This window comes from Hypomesus nipponensis, chromosome 19 (genome assembly GCF_054491055.1).
Source record: "Hypomesus nipponensis isolate SF chromosome 19, ASM5449105v1, whole genome shotgun sequence".
Classification (NCBI taxonomy): Eukaryota; Metazoa; Chordata; class Actinopteri; order Osmeriformes; family Osmeridae; genus Hypomesus; species Hypomesus nipponensis.
Genome location: NC_140379.1, coordinates 15,970,001 through 15,989,384, shown reverse-complemented (window position 1 = coordinate 15,989,384; position 19,384 = coordinate 15,970,001). Strand labels below are relative to the sequence as shown.

General features: G+C 49.0%; 1 protein-coding gene across 2 annotated transcripts in view; it reads right to left on the bottom strand.

The window, feature by feature from the left end:
- tub (TUB bipartite transcription factor) overlaps positions 1-19,384 on the bottom strand; it is a 40,682-nt gene that overhangs the window by 11,135 nt on the left and 10,163 nt on the right. The window contains exons 1-3 of one of the 2 annotated variants that reach the window (XM_084682415.1): positions 8,069-8,106; positions 4,193-4,244; positions 144-306 (exon numbers count right to left, since the gene is read on the bottom strand). In XM_084682415.1, coding sequence (XP_084538541.1) covers positions 144-306; positions 4,193-4,244; positions 8,069-8,106 — 253 coding nt within the window. Of the gene's footprint in view, positions 1-143; positions 307-4,192; positions 4,245-8,068; positions 8,107-19,384 lie in introns of those variants that run through there. The other variant, XM_084682414.1, reaches the window with a different exon arrangement.

Genomic DNA, 19,384 nt, shown 5'->3' with positions numbered 1-19,384 from the left:
CTGCCCTTGAAAAAAGGGCCTAAACAATTAGTACTGGGCATCCCTTTTGGTGTTTGGTGTTGCTTGGAGAGAGATGAGAGGCCAGGTCCAGATGGCAGGTCCATGAGCAGGTGTGGCCGTGGTTGTGGTGCTGGTGGTCATACCGTGGTAGATTGTGCTGCTGTTGCTGCTCAGGTACGACTCCACCAGAGGTGCCTGCTCCTCGCTCTGCTTGGTCCTGCGGGCCCGGGAACGCCCGTCCACATTGGACTGAACCATCAGCGGCTCCTGTCTCTTCTTCTTCTGTTTCTGTTCCAGCAGGGCTCTCTGTGAGACACACACACACAGACACACACAGACACACACACACACACATATTCTTAAATTACACTGTCATGAATAAATCACACAGGCACAAATACAGTATAATAAAACATTCACAATACCCCTGCACACACACACAACCACCCATACACCTACAGATACCCCACACACACACACACACACACACACACATTCTTAAATTACACTGTCATGAATAAATCAAACGTGCACAAATACAGTATAGTAAAACATTCACAATACCCCCGCACACACACACTGACAACCACACACACACATAAACCCGCACCCACATACACTCACACACAAACACACACACACATGCACACACACACACCTTCTGAAAAGCACCACACTGCCTTGCATCCCATCACCACAGCACATGACGAGGCAATGTCCTTGATAGTGGTGTGGCCATGAGACTAACCCTGAACCATGTCTAACCCTTAATCACCTACATAAATCCAGTAGACCACTGAACACAGAGCGCCCATGTGCACCTGCCATCCAGCTCACCAGAGAGCTCAGGCTACAACAGAAATCACACACCTGCTTAACTATGGTTGAAGAGATACTAGAAACAAAAAACCCATTAAGGGCTCAGGCTTAAGGAATCATCCAGAGTTTGACCCCTGCCTGTGTGCAGATGCAGTTGTCTAGGTTATTGAGTGTGCGGGATTCGTTGACCGATTGACAGCACAGACGACAAGCCAAGTCGTTTTCAAAAACTGTAGTATTCACTTTCTGCTGCATTCGTTATGCTACCTGAACATCTTTTTCTCTCTAACCAAACTCCAACAGACACCGTAGCCCGATCTGTGTCCCAGATTCATTATCCTAGTTCACCCTAAATAATTACTTTAATTTTCCCTTGTGAGACGACTTGAATGTGCAGTAATATGAAGAGAGAAGAGAGTTTTGAGGCTTTGGCAAGTTTGTAAGTGTCTGTTAATTTAGGGTCTCCTGAGATAGCAGAGCTGCTGGAGATCAGCAAGGTTCGATTAAAACCCTTTCTGATTCGGATTTGGATTCAGCAGCACGCAGCTGAGCTGGCCTGCTTCCAGAGCCCGCAGTAACACAGCCTCCGCCCCAAATCCTCCACAGTCCCAGAAACACACAGCGTGCATTCAGAATCTAGCATTAATGTTTCAGATCTCCCTGCCCCTGCCCCTGCCTCTGCCTTTGCATTTGCTTTTGCCTCTCCTCTCCTCTCTTCGCTCCGCTTCTCTTCTCTCTTCTCTTCTCTTCTCTACTCTTCTCTCCTCTCCTCTCCTCTCCTCTCCTCTCCTCTCCTCTCCTCTCCTCTCCTCTCCTGTCCTATCCTATCCTATCTTCTCCTCTCTCCTCTCTCCTCTCTCCTCTCTCCTCTCTCCTCTCTCCTCTCTCCTCTCTCCTCTCTTCTCCTCTCCTCTTCTACTCTTTTACTCTCCTCTCCTCTCTCCTCTGCTTTCCTTTTCTCCCATCTCCATCCATCTCCTCTCCCTCTTTACCTCCCTTGCCTCTCCTCGCTTCTCCCAATTCAACTTCTTCTACCTGCCCCACCTTTCTCACTGGCAATATCACCCTAAAGTAGGCCTCAGCTCCTACTCTGTATGGGCACCATGAGAACCAGAGCCTGTATTCACGATGTGTCTCAGAGTAACTGCAGCTGAGTCATTGTCATCTCAAACACCAAAAAAGATCCTAGATCAGACTTCCTGCTCCTCCTAGACAATTCCTCCTACCAGGGTAGTCCCAGAACCATCCGGACCAGCCATCACCAGTGGTTATGTAAGCCTTGCGAACTGAGGGAGATCCCAGAGCCTGAGCCCATCAAATATTGAGGGAATCCCTGATGGTGCATAAAGCTGCTCTGGCTACTCTGCTGAGACACTCTGGGCTGAGGCCAAACGTGGAGGAAATGCTGTGTGAAGAGGAGAGGAGAGGAGAGGAGAGGAGAGGAGAGGAGAGGAGAGGAGAGGAGAGGAGAGGAGAGGAGAGGAGAGGAGAGGAGAGGAGAGGACAGGAGAGGAGAGGACAGGAGAGGAGAGGAGAGGACAGGAAAGGTCAAGAGATGGAGAGGAGAGATGGAGAGGAGACAGACCTAACACTATGATTAGAGCACAGTACAATGGCTGCAGATGAATGCTGCCATTACATCCTGCTCTCATTCCCTCAACCAGGGAGAGAGAACAGCCTGGGAGATGCCCTCTCTTCCAGTGGGTCATGTGTGGGCTCTGCAGTACACCTTGGACCAAGTTCATCAAACAATGAACCCAGGTGATGCATCTATGGACAACTGCTTCGACAGCTGTCTCCTTGTTGAGACTGGAACGAGCGGAGCTCCGAGCCCTGTTGCTTGTGTGTCTTGCTAATGCAGTATGAATATAGAAGAGCACTTTGATGTTCAAAGTATGGTTGGTTCAGCAGAGACCACTGAGGGAAGAACTGAACTGTGGATCTTCCTGCTGGGCCGCCATACTTCTTTTACTCTGTTCATTCGTAAGATATGAGACACTGTTCTGGGTTTTCGGGGAAATGTGTTTCAATGTACTTTCATGTTTTTACGTCTAAAATAAACCCATATATCTGATAACAACTGATCTTGTTTTATATCTTCCTGCCTTTGTTCGGTCCTTCCGTCATTCGATCCTTCCTTCATTTCTTCCTTCCTTCCTTCTTTCTCTTCCTTCCTTTTTCCATGTTTTCCCCTCTCTCTCCCTCTTCTCCACAAACGTGTTCCAGACGCCTGAGGGCAACGCGTCAAACGATTGACGAGAAACCCAAGTCATCTCTGTCACCTCGGCAGTTGAGGGCCCAAGCATTGACATATCACCCACACCCTCTACAGAGCATAGGGTTAATGGGGTACACCTGTAGCCAAGCTCAGTTTAATCTAAAAAGCTTCAGTCAGGCACATTGTTTCAAACCATTTTTAGGCGTCACCGCAGCAACAGCCGCAGAAACAGCGGTCGCTGAGATGTATGTAAGTAAACTGTGTGGGAACTGATTAGAGTAGCTATCACTAGAACAAGAAAGGATGTTGTTTATTTCCATGCTGAGCACCCCATCATTACGCTTTGCCCACTCCTGAAACCCATAGAGATTGTCCTCATATCAGCATTTGCTACATAATCCCCAGTAATTTTCTTCTGTATTTTAGGAAATGTAACAAGAGGGCTGATGAAACCAATGACGGCACCGTGATCTATTTTCATGCTTCTCATTGGATTGTCAGAGACGATGCAGGGAAAAGTAATTGGAGTCGAGATGAAACCACTGAGATTATTTTCATGTCACGCTGCTTAATCTTGAGAAGGAATATGGCTAAGCATCTGTATCACACAGACAGGAGCAGAGTCATCAACCAACCGATTAGCATAATACACCTCTAAGTGGTTGCAAATACATAAGACTGCTGAATCTCTGAAAGACGATTAAACTGATGTGAACTAAATATCTGGTCCAGTAAGCTGTGAAATATTTACTATGGTGAAGACATTCACTTTGTCTGTCTCTTTCTCTTTATCTCTTTATCTCTCTGTCTTTCTTTCTCTCTGTCTGTCTTTCTTTCTCTCTCTCTCTCTCTCTCTCTCTCTCTCTCTCTCTCTCTCTCTCTCTCTCTCTCTCTCTCTCTCCCTCTCCCTCCCTCTCCCTCCCTCTCTCTCTCTCTCTCTCTCTCTCTCTCTCTCTCTCTCTCTCTCTCTCTCTCTCTCTCTCTCTCTCTCTCCATCCCTCTCTCTCTCTCTCTCTCTTTCTCTCTCTGTCTCTCTCCAAATAATGATATCTCTGTCTCAATCTCTCTCAGTCTTCCTTATCTCTGTTGTCCAGCCGGCTGCCTCTCCTCTGGTTGTCCTGTGTTAGCCCACATAGTGTCCCCTCCAGGGCCTACCTGTCTGTCCAGCTTCTGCTGCCGAAGGTTACTGCCTTCATCATCCAAGGTGCTGCAGAGAAAGACAGGGGGGCGGGAGAGAAAGAGAGAGAGGATGTTATGTAAAAACATTGGCAAAGTCATAATTATTTACTGTAGAATTGTATGAATACAAGGTGGGGGACGTAACATTCCGATAGACAGTAAATGAGTGCCCAGATTCCATGCTTTATTGAGGGTCGCATGTTGGGTCTCCTGACCGGAAGGCTCAGTCTGAGGTTTACTGAGAATGACTGAGAACAACAAGACCAAGACACTTTACAGTAATAGCCAACCAAGCCTTTTCCCTGCCGTATGAACGTGACGTGAAATGTCAAGAATCAAATAACAAAGTGCAATATAGCTGGACTTGCTCCACGCGAGTCGCTACGAAGAAGACTGCAAGGCTTGTGAATGTCACAATAGGGTCCAACCAAACCCTTCATGTCTCCACCCCCTCAGCCCCACTGCCCCTAATCAGCCATCACACACTCTCTGATTGCCCCTCAGTGTGTGTGTCCTCAACCAGAACAAGACTCAAATGCTTCCTCATTAAAAGCCAATGAGAGGCTTCCTCCGCACGCTCGGGAGGTCAATGAGGTAAAGGCAGAGGGGGACAGGAGGTGGGCTGGAGTGCAGTGGGGAGGAGAGGGGCTGGTGGGCTGGCGCGGCCTCAACTTGTCTGCATGAGTGCGTGTGCGTGTGTGTGCGCGTGTGTGTGCGTGTGCGTGCGCGTGCGTGCGTGTGTAGATGAGATGGTATCGTCTGCTGAGAGTGGGCGCTGTGTGCGTGGCTGGAGGGCCATGAGACAGAGTTCTATCACATCCTTTCCTCCACACCCAGATCGCTAATCCCTCCGAAGCCCCAAAACAGGGGTGGGTGGGGTGGGCATCCTCTCTCAATTATTGAACAGCATTTGACATACGCATACACACAAACACACAGACGAACACAGAGCCTTGGTTTACATTGTCGACACATTTTGAAACCGAAGAGATGACAAGGAGTCGGAAATTCAAGGGGCGGTGCGCGGAATGTTCTGCGAACACAGCAGGCTATTTTAACACCAGCGTGTGACGTCATCCGAGAGAAAGGGTCCTCGACTCAGGTGAGAGGAAAACTCTTGGCAGACGTCACGGAGCACCGGTCGTCAAGCCAGATGAGACGTGTCTATGCTTTCTAAGCACAGCAAGATGTTGGATTTTAGTATCGGATTAGCTGTGCATACTGTAGAGAGGGGACTCAACAGGGGCATCCAAAACCCTCGCTGCGGGAGGAGGTGCATGACGGAGGACCTGCGCTGCCTCCACAGCGCTGTCAGCCACGACACTTGAGTTTGGGGGCGGTGATGGTTGAAGGTGGCAGACAGGAGGGGGAGGGGTCCAACACTCTTTTGGGAGACCCAGCGAAGCACGTCAATGAATAACTCTTCTCTACCAGTCAGGAGGTAGTTGACCCTCATTATTACAGCTCTGTTGTGCCATTATCTGCTTGTCGGATGCAATCTACACTCGTGATTTCTGTTTTGTGTGTGCCCGTGCGCGCGCGCGCGTGTGTGTGTGCTTGTTTGTGCGTGTCGATGAGTGCTCTGTATTTGTCTGCTCACACTTGTTGGATTTGCTCTGCGTGTGCGTGGGTCTCAAAACAGCACACATCCACTTCCTGTTTGGACTATTATGAGCGTTCGGTCCCTGAAGTGAGTCAGCCAGGTAGCTGAGAGCAGAGCGTCATGTTCAGTGTCACCCCAGTGAGAGAGCCCCCCCCCCCCCCTCCCCCGCGGCCCGCCCCCCCTTCTCTCAGTGGCACAGTGGCTGAGTTCTGTGTTTACCAGGCTGCTCCCCAGGTGGAGGAGAGCCTGTGATACACTACACTGCTGGGCCTGCAGATTAATGACAAGAGCCCCGTGTCCCAGCTGTGTCTCCAGTGTGCGGCCCCACATGGGGACCCATCCATATTTCATGGCGGCCTTCCATTCATTGCAGTGCCGGCTGACGGTATGAAGAAGCCATCCATGACGGGCCCTTTGGAGGAGGCGTGAGGAGCACCTGGCCACTGGCCAAACCCCTTCCCCACCCCCCAGTTGCCCCTGTTTCCTACCCCCTCCTGGGGGAAGAGGCACATGAACAGAGGTGCTTGGGCATGTCTCTGTGTTGTTTTGAAGCTCTACTGTCCCAGAGGGCTCTCACATCATCTAATTATCATATCACTAATAATGCTAACGGCACACAACCAGCATCAAATCTATTAACCCTTCCAGTACCCTTTCCTTATATAGATGTATCAGGCATCTCAGTCACTGCTCTAGGGAGCATAGCTTCTTTCAGGCACAACCTTACATAGATCTAAGAAGCAGCACTGCAGGTCTATTTTGATTATTCCATGATGACAAGCCAGCTCTCCTGACGCAATCTTTCAATGAGATCCATGGCAAGCCAGCTCTGTAACTTATAGCAACCAGGAGCCAATGAGAGCAAAGGATGCCTTGCAACCATGGCAATGGGGCTTGGGTTGGAGGCAGTCACTTCAGCAATTGTGTGGCTGTTAAGTGGTAACAGGAAGACGACCAGGCTGGAAGACATGCAAACAGGCAGGAAGACAGGCAAACAGGCGGGAAGACAGGCAAACAGGCAGGAAGACGAGCAGGCGGAAAAACAGGCAAGCAGGTGGGAAGACAGAAAAACAAGCAGACAGGCAAGCAGGTGGGAAGACAGGCAAACAGGCACACAGGAAAGCAGGTGGGAAGACAGGCAAACAGGCACACAGGAAAGCAGGTGGGAAGACAGGCAAACAGGCACACAGGAAAGCAGGTGGGAAGACAGGCAAACAGGCAGGAAGACAGGCAAACAGGCGGGAAGACATGAAAACAGGCAGCAAGACAAGCAGGTGGGAAGACAGGCAAGCAGGTGGCAAGACAGAAAAACAGGCAAACAAGCAAGAAGGCAGGAAGACAGGAATGCAGGCAGGAAGATAGACAAGCAGCCAGGAAGATAGACAAGCAGGCAGGAAGATAGACAAGCAGGCAGGAAGACAGGCAAGCATGATGACAGACAGGCAGGTCAACAGACAGGTAAGCAAGTACCCAGATAGACGAGGCAGACAGACAGGCTGGCAGGCGCAGACCACCCAGGCAGGCAAACGTCTTTTTTTAAGACAGCAAGAAGATAACAGCTGATAAACACTAACATCGGAGCAAAACAGTACAACTGAAGAGAATGAGCTCCAGACACTGAGAGTGAGGGGAGGTAGAGGGGTCTTCTACCTCCTGAGAGGGTTGTTAAGGAAATATACTCATTTGGAAACATGGAAATAGCTTTTAAAGATTCTGATCAGGCAGACTCAAATTAATTCAATTCAGATTACCATAAAACACTTCTTGAATGTCATGTTAGAACAAGCTATACATCCACCACATCAAGATGAATCTGTTACTATTAGCCTAGTAGTGAACTTAATAGAATTTTGATATTTAAACAACAACAAAAATTACACTTAATTTACCTGAAACAAATGTTTAATGTTTAATTAAGTTGCAAAATGACAAAAATGTTATGGACCGTCGCAGAAAAAGAGAACATATCCATGCAACAAACACCCTGAGGAGGCTAGCTGAAGGTGATTTCACCTTTGAAAAGAGCGTTACCCCAGACATGTTCTACTAGAGTACAGCATACACACATGTGGCAATGTCACTCCCACCGATGCGATCAACTCCAACCCTGGCATCACAGTAACTGGCTCTGTCAGAACTGTATCGAACCGTTTACACACTCATTCACAAACAAACAGACACACACACACGATCACAGACAAGTCCTCCCCGCAGGACGTAGAGCGAGCGGCACATGGAGAGCCAGGTACCTGTAAGGGATCCAGTCCGAGGAGAGTTTGGAGCTCATGTCTGTCAGTCACTCTGCGGGCCGCTGCTGCCGTGTCTGGGGGGCTGGGCTGAGGGGGGCTCGGGGAGGGGAGGGGGGGGGGGCCTGCGACAGCAACAGAGGCACCAACACAGGCAGCCGGGGGGTCTGGCGACAACGATCACAGCGACACAGACCGCACAGCCGGCTCATTCTCTGAACACTGCCCCCTCTCTCTCCCTCTCTCTCCCTCTCTCTCTCCCTCTCTCTCTCTCTCTCTCTCTTTCTCTCTCTCTCTCTCTCTCTCTCTCAGCCTCTCCCTGTCCTCCCGCTCTGCTTCACCCGGTGCCTCTGTCTCGGCGCTCCGCAGTTACGTCCTCTGGAGTCCGGCTCTGGGGCTGGAGATGACTACCAATCCAGGAAGGACAGACGGGCGGGTTCCTCAGTCATCCACCCCGGGCGCGGACGAAAACCTTGTCTCTCGATCTCCTCACCCTCGTGTGCACCGTGCTATCGATCTGCACCTCTGTCTCTCTCACATACCCTCCCCTGCTCACGCTTCAACGCTCACTACCACTCTATTGCTCCTACTCCTGTCCCTTTTGTTGGAACGTTCTCTTCGCTCTCTCTCTCTCTTCCCACTGCTCTCTCTCTCTCTCTCTCACTCTCTCTCTCTCGTTATCTCTCTGGCTTCATCAGTAGAGCAGCACACAGACTTGAGGAGGAGGAAGCAGGTAACATTGGATCCCTTTGTCTAGGTCCTTTGATGTTTGAGCTGTGCCTCCCTTCCAGTGTTCGTCCTCCCCGTCGCTCACCCGCTCTGTCTCTTTCTCGCGCGCTCTCTCTCGCTTTCTCGCGCTCTCTGGTTCGCCCTCGCTCTCTCTCCCTTCCTCTCTCTATCTTGAGCACACACACATTCCTCACCGCTGGAGGCACATAAAGCACGGACACAGACGTTTTCTGGGGCTTGATATATTTATTCTACCCGAGTAAAGAGCGGCAGCATTTGACTGAGAAGACCTGTGCTAAGAGTCTTCAAAATACATGCATAGATAGCCAGACAAAGATATTCACACACACACACACACATTTGTTCCTTTCAACCCCCTACTGTACATCCCATTTAACATCTTAAAATAAACACATCCCTTTATTTGTACTCTTTGTACTCTACACATCCCTTTCTTCACTAGGAAAATAAATCCATCCAGTTTATTGGAAGGTATTATGGTATTTCATTTAAATGTATGATCAATGTCCTGTAATTGTCAACAAGCTTGCGTGAACAGAAACCTGATCTAATACAATATAGAATATTTTCATCAATATGGCTGTGCATGTAAGGGTAGATGAAAACTGCATCTAATCAACTGTCTTTTCCCCACAACGGCCTGAGGCACTTTGTGTTTTTCATTGTATCTCATCATGTGTTTGAGTATGTGTGTTTGTGTGAATGTGTGTGTGAGTGTATGTGTGTGTGTGTATGCACCAGTCTGTGCCCTCATCTCTCTGAGTGTCACAGTCAGTCATTGTGATTTAGCGCTAGCTCAGTGAACCAGGCCGTCTTGATATTCTACAGAGCTGCCAGACCCTTCTCTGAACCACAACACACATATACAGTACACACACATATACAGTACACACACATGCATATACTTATTGGACAGAATGTAACTCTGTGGTGTAGAGCTCAGTTTGTCTCCTATTTTGGCATACATTCATGTCGAGAATAAGTGAAGGTCAGCTCTGTAATGGGTTCAGATACACAGCCACATTGACATGCAATACACTCGCGTGGAGATTACGTTCGATTCACTAAATGAGCGACGTTCCTGTAATGACTCTGATACAGAGGTTTCAACGCGGAAAAACACGGGCAATTTTGGGGGTCCCTTTGACATCTTCTCTCAATCATGTATGGTGTGTCTTGCTCTTGCAGTCAGGACTCACTGAACCACCACAGCAGGCTGGTTGTCTAGGCTCCACTGCCGTGGTATGAGGCAGCAACAAACTCCAGCGCTAGCAACACACATCTACAGCACTACGGATATGGGGGGGGGGGGGGGGTTGTGGTTGAGGGAATGGGGAAGCCGGTGACACTTTCAAGAGCAGGACACTGCCTTCAACTTCATCAGCGTCATTGTCATGGCCACAAGCTAGGTCTGTGTTACAGACTGTGAGGGGTCTACCTGTGTCTTAGTGCGTGTAGATATAGGTTAGACCAGTACCTGTCTATTACTGAGTGTAGATTTAGCTCATATCATATGTCAGTACCTGTGTATTAGTGACTTTAGATAGTACATATAGGTTGTACCAATACCTGTGTATTCATGAGTTTAGATGTTGGTTATATCAGTTGTGTGTATCAGTGAGTGTAGATGTAGTTTTGACATGTACCTGTGTGCTAGGGAGCGTAGATGTCAGTTATATCAGTTGTGTGTGCGCTGTGTTATGTCTGAGGGGCAGGCATGATGAGTGTCTCTCCTGAGAGCCAGGTGTTAGCACAGCGGGCTGGTAAATATTTGATGGTGGAGGGAGTCTTTTGATCTGGGGGCTACGGCCATGAGAGAGCCAGCAGGGTGCCCTTCTTCATCATCATCCTAACGCTTTCTCCTCTCACTCCATCCACAGTCACATGAGCAGAAAGGAAATGGAATCAGCAGTGGGAAATGGCAAACAGCACAGGGCGGAACACATTCAAGAGTGCCGGATGGGATTCTATTAAAGAGCTTAACGTTTGACGTAAACAGGGCAGCCCCGTGTCCGCGGCCTGTCTCGGGGCTGGCATTGAAGGTGATTGGAGGATGGCTTTGGGATAATGGGGAAGCTGGGGGCCTGTGGGAGGGGGGGTTGAGGGGGGGGGGGTTGAGGGGGGGGTTGAGGGGGGGGGGGTGCTACCCTCAGACAGACACAGACACGAGCACAGGAAGAGAACAACGTCAATAATGGAATAGTTAAATCTGGCACTCACCACGACAAGCCATGCTAACTAAATGAATGACTTTCACCCCCTCGTTATGGGAGTGTGTGTGTGCTTTGTTCGTGCCACAGTGTGTGTGTTTTTTGTTTGATAGTGCACATGGATGGGTGTGTGTCTGTGTTTGAGGTCTGTGTGTTCGTCGCGTGTGTTCAGTGTGTGTGTGTGTGTGCGCGTGTGTGTGCAGGTGTAGGTGAATGGTTATGTGTGGGTGTTGATTAATCAGATATACTATTACTTTGAACCCCATCTCCTTATGGTAATAAAAAAAACACACTCCCCCCCATCCTTTGAAAGTAGCATGCTACAATCCTCCAGCCTACAATTCACGTGACGACGGCCAACAACCTGCAGTAGAACTGCTGTTTTTGGTCTTCATCTAGGCAGTTTACAGAGGGTTTATGATCCGAAGACCGAAGCTGAAGAGAGCCGGAGGAGAGAACAAGTGTCTGAGAACAGCGCCGCTTCCGGATCCTTCACACCCCTGAAGACAAGACCTCTTCAAACCCCACTGATTACATTACGTATTCCAACAGGAGCTTCCTACAAGCACCTGCCTACAAAAAAAAACAATCCCATGGATTATGTCTCTATCGGGGGCCAAATTGATTTGACAGAGTCTGTCTCAGCGTGTCTCAGCACACTCTTTTAATGAGCTCAGGAACAAATGTCCTGGGACCATTTCCACCCGTGTGCTCCATTGAAATGGATCCACTGATGTGAACATTGATTGGAACTATACACACCAACTTTCAACTGCATATAGGTCTAGATTCTGTTTGGCATTCAGTCACTGGAGTTCCAGTTTTGTAAATCGGTATGGGCACTATCAAAATACAGTATTGCAAACTGTTCTTATTTACTCGACAGCTCGGTGTGTTGGGGGGATTGATTACACACAACTGGAGCAGAGAAAGATGAAAGCTGCTTGTGGCACTTTCATTAGAGGAAGAAATTGTAAATTACTTGCATATGCTAATATAAGTGGAAACCATCCTGGCAACGATTTGGTGTGGGCAAGGGCCCAGAAAGCAGTTTCCGAGGGTGTCTTGGTGGGATTTAATACAAACAGAGGCATCCTTATTTCGAGCTGAGAAGTAAATCTCTCAGCTTTAGAGACTTTGTGGGTCTGTTTGTCTGTATCTATGTGTGTCTGTTTGTGCCCCTCTGTGTGTCTGTGTCTCTCTGTGTGCTTCTATGTGTTTCTTTGTCCGTATCTGTGTGCATCTGTGTGTGTGTGTGTGTGTGTGTGTGTGTGTGCGTGTGCGTATGCTGTGTGTGTGTGTGTGTGTGTGTGTGTGTGTGCGTGTGTGTGTGTGTTTGCACAGACGTGTGTGCATGAGTCTGAGATGCAGTGAATAGAGGTGCTGGCTGTGGCCCAGTATTGATTGGCTGTGACGTGCTCAGTGTTTTCAGTGGTAAACAGCAGTGGTCTGGCTGAGGGTGACATTCAAGGCTCATTCACAGACCGTTTCTTCTGCGGGAGGCAGGTCCAGGGACCACAGGCTCTGCAAATATCACACACTCTACAAAGACTGTAACTTGAAAGAAAACTTATCCTGACTCAGCCTGGCAGAAACCCTGCATTTTGTTATCCTAGTTTGTGGCAGAAAAACACACACAGACACACACAAGCCTTTGGTTGTCTAGAAATCTCGAATGTGCCCAATGGCTGTGCAACTTTAATAGTAATGTCTGCGTATCTAGGCTTTCCCAGCCGTTAAAGCCCAGGTGATCAAGGTTAATCACAGAACATCTGGTAGAGAAAACAAGGTCGCCTCAAAACCATCAGCCCCAGTATCACCTCACCACACCCAGTATCACCTCATCACACCCAGTATCACCTCACCACACCCAGTATCACCTCACCACACCCAGTATCACCTCACCACACCCAGTATCACCTCACCACACCCAGTATAACCTCACCACACCCAGTATCACCTCACCACACCCAGTATCACCTCATCAAATCCAGTATCACCTCATCACACCCAGTATCACCTCACCACACCCAGTATCACCTCACCACACCCAGTATCACCTCATCAAATCCAGTATCACCTCATCACACCCAGTATCACCTCATCACACCCAGTATCACCTCATCACACCCAGTATCACCTCACCACACCCAGTATCACCTCACCACACCCAGTATCACCTCATCAAATCCAGTAGCACCTCATCACCAGTCAGAAGGCTGAGCAGTTAGCTGAGTGGTTAGGGAATCGGGCTATTATGTAATCAGAAGGTTGCTGGTTTGATTCCCGGTCATGACAAATGATGTTGTGTCCTTGGACAAGGCACCTCAACCTACTTGCCTCGGGGGGATGTCCCTGTACTTACTGTAAGTCGCTCTGGTTCAGAGTGTCTGCTAAATGACTAAATGAAAATGTAAATCATACCCAGGAGCATTATGTGAATTGGCTGCAATACAAAAACATCTGTCACCAGGATATGCAACAGGGAGACCACTGTCACTGAGCAACAGTTTGACCTCCACTGTTCCTGTGTCTTCCTCCCGCCACCACTGCACCCTTTCTACACTCACGGTCGTCTGGGCTGGGATCCTACAGGCAGGATGGGAAGTCCAGGGCTTGTTGGGTTAACATGGTGGGCTGGGTTACAGTAACATGGTGGGCTGGGTTACAATAACATGGTGGGCTGGGTTACAGTAACATGGTAGGCTGGGTTACAGTAACATGGTGGGCTGTGGGTTACAGTAACATGGTGGGCTGGGTTACAGTAACATGGTAGGCTGGGTTACAGTAACATGGTAGGCTGGGTTACAGTAACATGGTGGGCTGGGTTACAGTAACATGGTGGGCTGGGTTACAGTAACATGGTAGGCTGGGTTACAGTAACATGGTGGGCTGGGTTACAGTAACATGGTGGGCTGTGAGACACGTCAGACATGTGATGATAGACACTGCGGTTAAAGTATTACTGTAATGGACGGCTTGCCATATCAGGCCTCCTGGATCTCCTGGAACCCTATGGTTAGATCTGCTTGTTCCCTTGACCCCTGCATCAGTCTCCAACTGGCCCACAGGAAGCTTTTCAGTATACACGATTGAAGACTTCACTACTGGTAACAACTGGCCTATAAATAATTAAAAGGTTACGGTGACAGTAGAATAAAAACATGTGGGAATGAATCATAAGATGACGCTATGACAAAGGCAATAACTGATCTAGTGTTTGTGATAAACATAAGCACAGGAAATCCTTGATATCTCCCACAGCGGCCACCACATCAACACAGCTAATCCATCAAAGGAAGGAGGCCAAGCCAGCCGCCTGGATCAAGCGGATCTTCCCTTCTCATATCATTAAACACAAGTGACGTCTCTCTCCGCTCCCCCCCGTTCAATCCATCCCCCGTGAGCAGCCTGAGTCACACAGATGTCTTTTTTCTACCACACAGATCAATACAATGCAAAGGCTAATGTGATAATCACTAGCTTTCTCTATATATATACAGGTCCATAGTGAAACATAGACTAAGTTTAGGAGACAATTGCGCCATGAGAGAAACACAGAAAATATATTGCCACAGAACTCTCTCTCATCATCCTGGATATTCATAACCCTCTGTCTCCCTCTCTCCCTCTCTCTCTCTCTCTCCCTCTCTCCCTCTCTCTCTCTCTCTCTCTCTCTGTCTCTCTCTCTCTCCCTCTCTCTCCCTCTCTCCCTCTCTCTCTCTCTCCCTCTCTCCATACACCTTGTACATGTCACTCAATATAAGCAAGCTAGCCAGCACATCAGCTAGCCAGACACCAGCCAGGCCAGGTGAGGGCTGCGGCCAAGGGAGTGTTCAAGAATGAGGCCATCCCTGAAGGTCATGAAGATGCCCTGTAATGCATCTGTCTGCCTGCTCATGTGTGGTACAAGCTTGACTCCATTCCATCTGGACCTCTGCCCAGGTCCTACTCAGGTAAGTCAAAAAAGTGTGTGTGTGTGTGGAGGTGTTGGGAATGCCTCACTCTGCTCTCCATCACCTCAGCACAGCAGGGCAGGACCGACTGGAGGACAGGGCTTGTCTAGCTGAAGGGTCGGCTGGCATTTTGGGACAGAAGTCTCATTGGTGCCTTAAGGTACGGAACGGCCCCATGGCCGCCAGCAGAGCTGTAGGGGACAGAGCAGCAGAGGACAGAGCTGCAGAGGACAGAGCTGCAGAGGACAGAGCTGCAGAGGACAGAGCAGCAGAGGACAGAGCTGCAGAGGACAGAGCTGCAGAGGACAGAGCTGCAGGGGACAGAGCTGCAGAGGACAGAGCAGCAGAGGACAGAGCTGCAGGGGACAGAGCTGCAGAGGACAGAGCAGCAGAGGACAGAGCTGCAGGGGACAGAGCTGCAGAGGCCAGAGCAGCAGGGGACAGAGCTGCAGGGGACAGAGCTGCAGGGGACAGAGCTGCAAAGGCCAGAGCTGCAGGGGACAGAGCTGCAGGGGACAGAGCTGCAGGGGACAGAGCTGCAGAGGACAGAGCAGCAGAGGACAGAGCTGCAGAGGACAGAGCAGCAGGGGACAGAGCTGCAGGGGACAGAGCTGCAGAGGACAGAGCTGCAGAGGACAGAGCTGCAGGGGACAGAGTTGCAGAGGACAGAGCTGCAGAGGACAGAGCTGCATGGGACAGAGCAGCAGGGGACAGAGCTGCAGAGGACAGAGCTGCAGAGGACAGAGCTGCAGGGGACAGAGCTGCAGAGGACAGAGCAGCAGGGGACAGAGCTGCAGAGGACAGAGCTGCAGAGGACAGAGCCTTGGTGTAGGTGGAAGTAACATGTGGAACACACAATGACACGTCTCCCTGTCCGGGCACAGCTAGTGCTGCCGACTCTATAGTTTAGTTTGGAGAAAGCAATGCTGGGTTTATGGTGGAACTCCTTTCCACTTTGAGCCCAACAGAGTTGCACTGATTGTAGCTCTGTGCAGCCCTCAGTGTAGGTAAGTGTTCATGTGATAAAAGATTCTCTACCAAACACAGGCTGTGGATTCATGTGGTGATAGCCTATACATAGAAAATGTGGTATTGCCCTGTACAATGCATACATTATCTGATGTGCTTTGCTCCATAATGCATGTGAAATGTGCCTTTAGAGTAAGTAATCAGCTGCCTGCTGTCTCCTTTCACTCTCATTGTTACTGTAACTGGTTATGAACAATAACCCTCCGCAACGTTTGTGTGTGTGTGTGTGTGTGTGTGTGTGCGTAGGCATGAGTGTTCAGCCATTTGCTGTACGAAAGTGTCGGGGCAGAAAGGGGAAGTAGCAAGGATGGATGGTTTGGAGAGATTACAGTAGCAGGATGGATGGCAGGGAGAGGTTACAGTCGCAGGATGGATGGCAGAGAGAGATTGCAGTAGCAGGATGGATGGCAGAGAGAGATTACAGTAGAAGGATGGATGGCAGGGGGAGGTTACAGTCGCAGGATGGATGGCAGGGAGAGATTACAGTAGAAGGATGGATGGCAGGGGGAGGTTACAGTCGCAGGATGGATGGCAGGGAGAGATGGTAGAAATTGAGCCAGACTAAGGGAATGTCTAACAGGACGTTTACTTGAGTTATGAGTATCTTTCAGGAGCTGGGTACTCACACACACACTGCACACACACATTCACACGCCACACACGCACACACCATGCATACACACCACACACATACACCCCCCCCACACACACACACAGTCACCTCTCCCCCTCCTCTATGTCAACATCCAAACGGAACCTCATATCTCCGAGCCGAACCGAGGGCATGCATAAAACATGATTTGGATTAGGAAATGTCAGCTGGAGGAGGAAGTGTCCCCACGTCCCAGCGAGGCCCGCCGATGGACTCCCTCTCCACCCCCACGACACTGCAGCCACACAAACAAGACGTCCGCAAGTATCCCAACACAGACAAACAGTGCGCCAACGGAGAAATGGTACGACCCGACCAAGCGGGCCATGTTCAGCCACGATTGCTTTGAGGAGTCCTACTTTACATGGCCTACTTATCCTCTCAAAGACCAAAAGACAGACTTTTTTCGTTCGCGATAGGAAACTGCCGCACAGACTAGCGTCTTGTGGATTTCTGCCTGGACAGCCCAGGCCACAACGGGTCTTCTATCCTTAAATTCAATGTGCGTACCTCATTAGTAACAGAGTGGATCCAGAAGTCACACCTCGCAGCCCCTCAGACGGAGGGGGTGCTGTGCCATCCTCTCCCCCGGTCTCCCGGGCTATCTTTAGAGGGCGTGACGTCCACATCTCACACCTGCCCAGCTGAGAGCTGACGCCACTGAAGCATCTCCATACCGTCGGAGCCCACACACTGTGAGCACCCACAGCCCTCGCACATAGGTTGTGTGACATAGTGCGTGTAAATCTATGATCTACAATATCTTCTCTTTGTCATCGATAGGAGCTACGGCCATCTTGGACAACCATGATGGACACATCAAGGGATGGGGGACAGGGAATAGATATGAGCTCATTGGTTAGAGCATTTGATTACAGATCAGAGGTTGCAGGATCAAATCCCCCTCTGTAAGTGGCGCTGGATGAAAGCATCTACTGAATCAATATATTGTTGTCATAATTATTATGACATCAGCATGTTGGATCACCTCAATGTAAACATCCTCTTGTTCGAGATCAGTATGAAGGAATCGCACGGTCCACCAGCTCAACCTGTCTAAATATCGGGTGTGATGTCTCCAGTATGCAGACGGGAGACATGCTAATCCTGCAGCGTGGTTGGCTCACAGCACACAGCATGCTGTTCTGTGGCCAGGAGTTGATTACTCCTCTTTGTGTGCTTGCTGTTTCCATGGCAGCAATTAAGCTTGAGTGGTTGTTATGGCACAACAACATATTCATCTATCTTCTAAGGGCCCCTTTAAATATTCTCAAGATATGACGTGATGTTTACAATTCCTGGAGAACAGCGAGTGAACTGCATACAATGGTAGCCAAAAATCATAAACAGCGTGAAAGGATGCTGCTTTACTAATGTACATCTTTAAATGAACATATTGTGTCCTTTTTGTCCTTCCTTTTGTAGCCAGCCTTTCTGTCACACAGCATCTAAACACCTCAGTGTATGTTGTATTGTCAGTCTCCATTACATTGCCTATAGCACCATCTTGTGGCTAACTCTTACATTTGAATAGATTTCATGCGAAAATTACATGGATTTACTGTAATCAGATAGATAAATGAGAGGCATTGCCCCTGAATGTTTGTAAATGGCTGGCTCAACAGATTGAGAATATGCAATGCTTGCATGTGTGTGTGTGTGTGTGCGCGCGAGTGTGTGTGTTTGTTTGTTTGTGTGTGTGTGCATATGTGTGTGTATACATGCATGTGTACGTGCACGTGTGTGTGTGTTTGTGTGTGGGTGTGGGTGTAAATAGGATGATGTCTTCTCTCAACGTCAGTCTACACCTCCTGACAAAGTCATCTCACTGGGTTACTCTTGTTACCATGGCAACCACAGACAAATTATCACCCCCCCCCAATAGCAGAAAATTCACACATCACCTCAATATAGCATGCACGTGCATACGCACACACACACATCTCATATCTTGTAGCAGCCAAATCAAGTAATGACTGATGTGTGGAAAGGGTGTATGCTACTGCTACTGGTAGGTTATTCTGAACCATGGGCTGTAATACTGTATGTTCATGACGCATGTAATGGTAATATTAATAACTAAACCGCATTGACCAATCCAAACCCCAAACCTAGATCTATAAATGTGGACCATGACCTTCCTTCACATCTTTGATTAATGCATCAATGCCAATTCAGATTACTATCCACTAATCTGCAGCACATCGTCCATCACACACACTCATACACACACACACACACACACACACATTGGCTGTGTATATTTCCAATGCTAATACACACACACACATACGCATAAAGACAAACACCCACAGTAGCAGCTGTTTTCTTTTGACCACAAGAGGGACACAGACATCAGGAAACACACCAGAATGAACGAGGCGCCAAAACGTTTGTCCAGAAGAGGGCGCTGCTACAGGACACACCGGGTCCTGTGCCAGATCGACACGTGAGCACTGACATATGGAGCATCAAATATCCTGTGGATTGACACCATACGTGTACACCACCCTTTAGACTCTACTGATTTGAGACAAGGTAACGAGTATCCAGATATGAGTTGCAGACTAATAAGTAGTCTGAGAAAATGTATTTCTGGATGATATCATACGAACAACTGTGCAGTGTATGTGAATGTGGCTGTCACTGAATAATGTCAATGCCCCATCATGACAAACCTACAGAACAGACTGAACAGTGTTTAAGCCATCACGTGTATTTT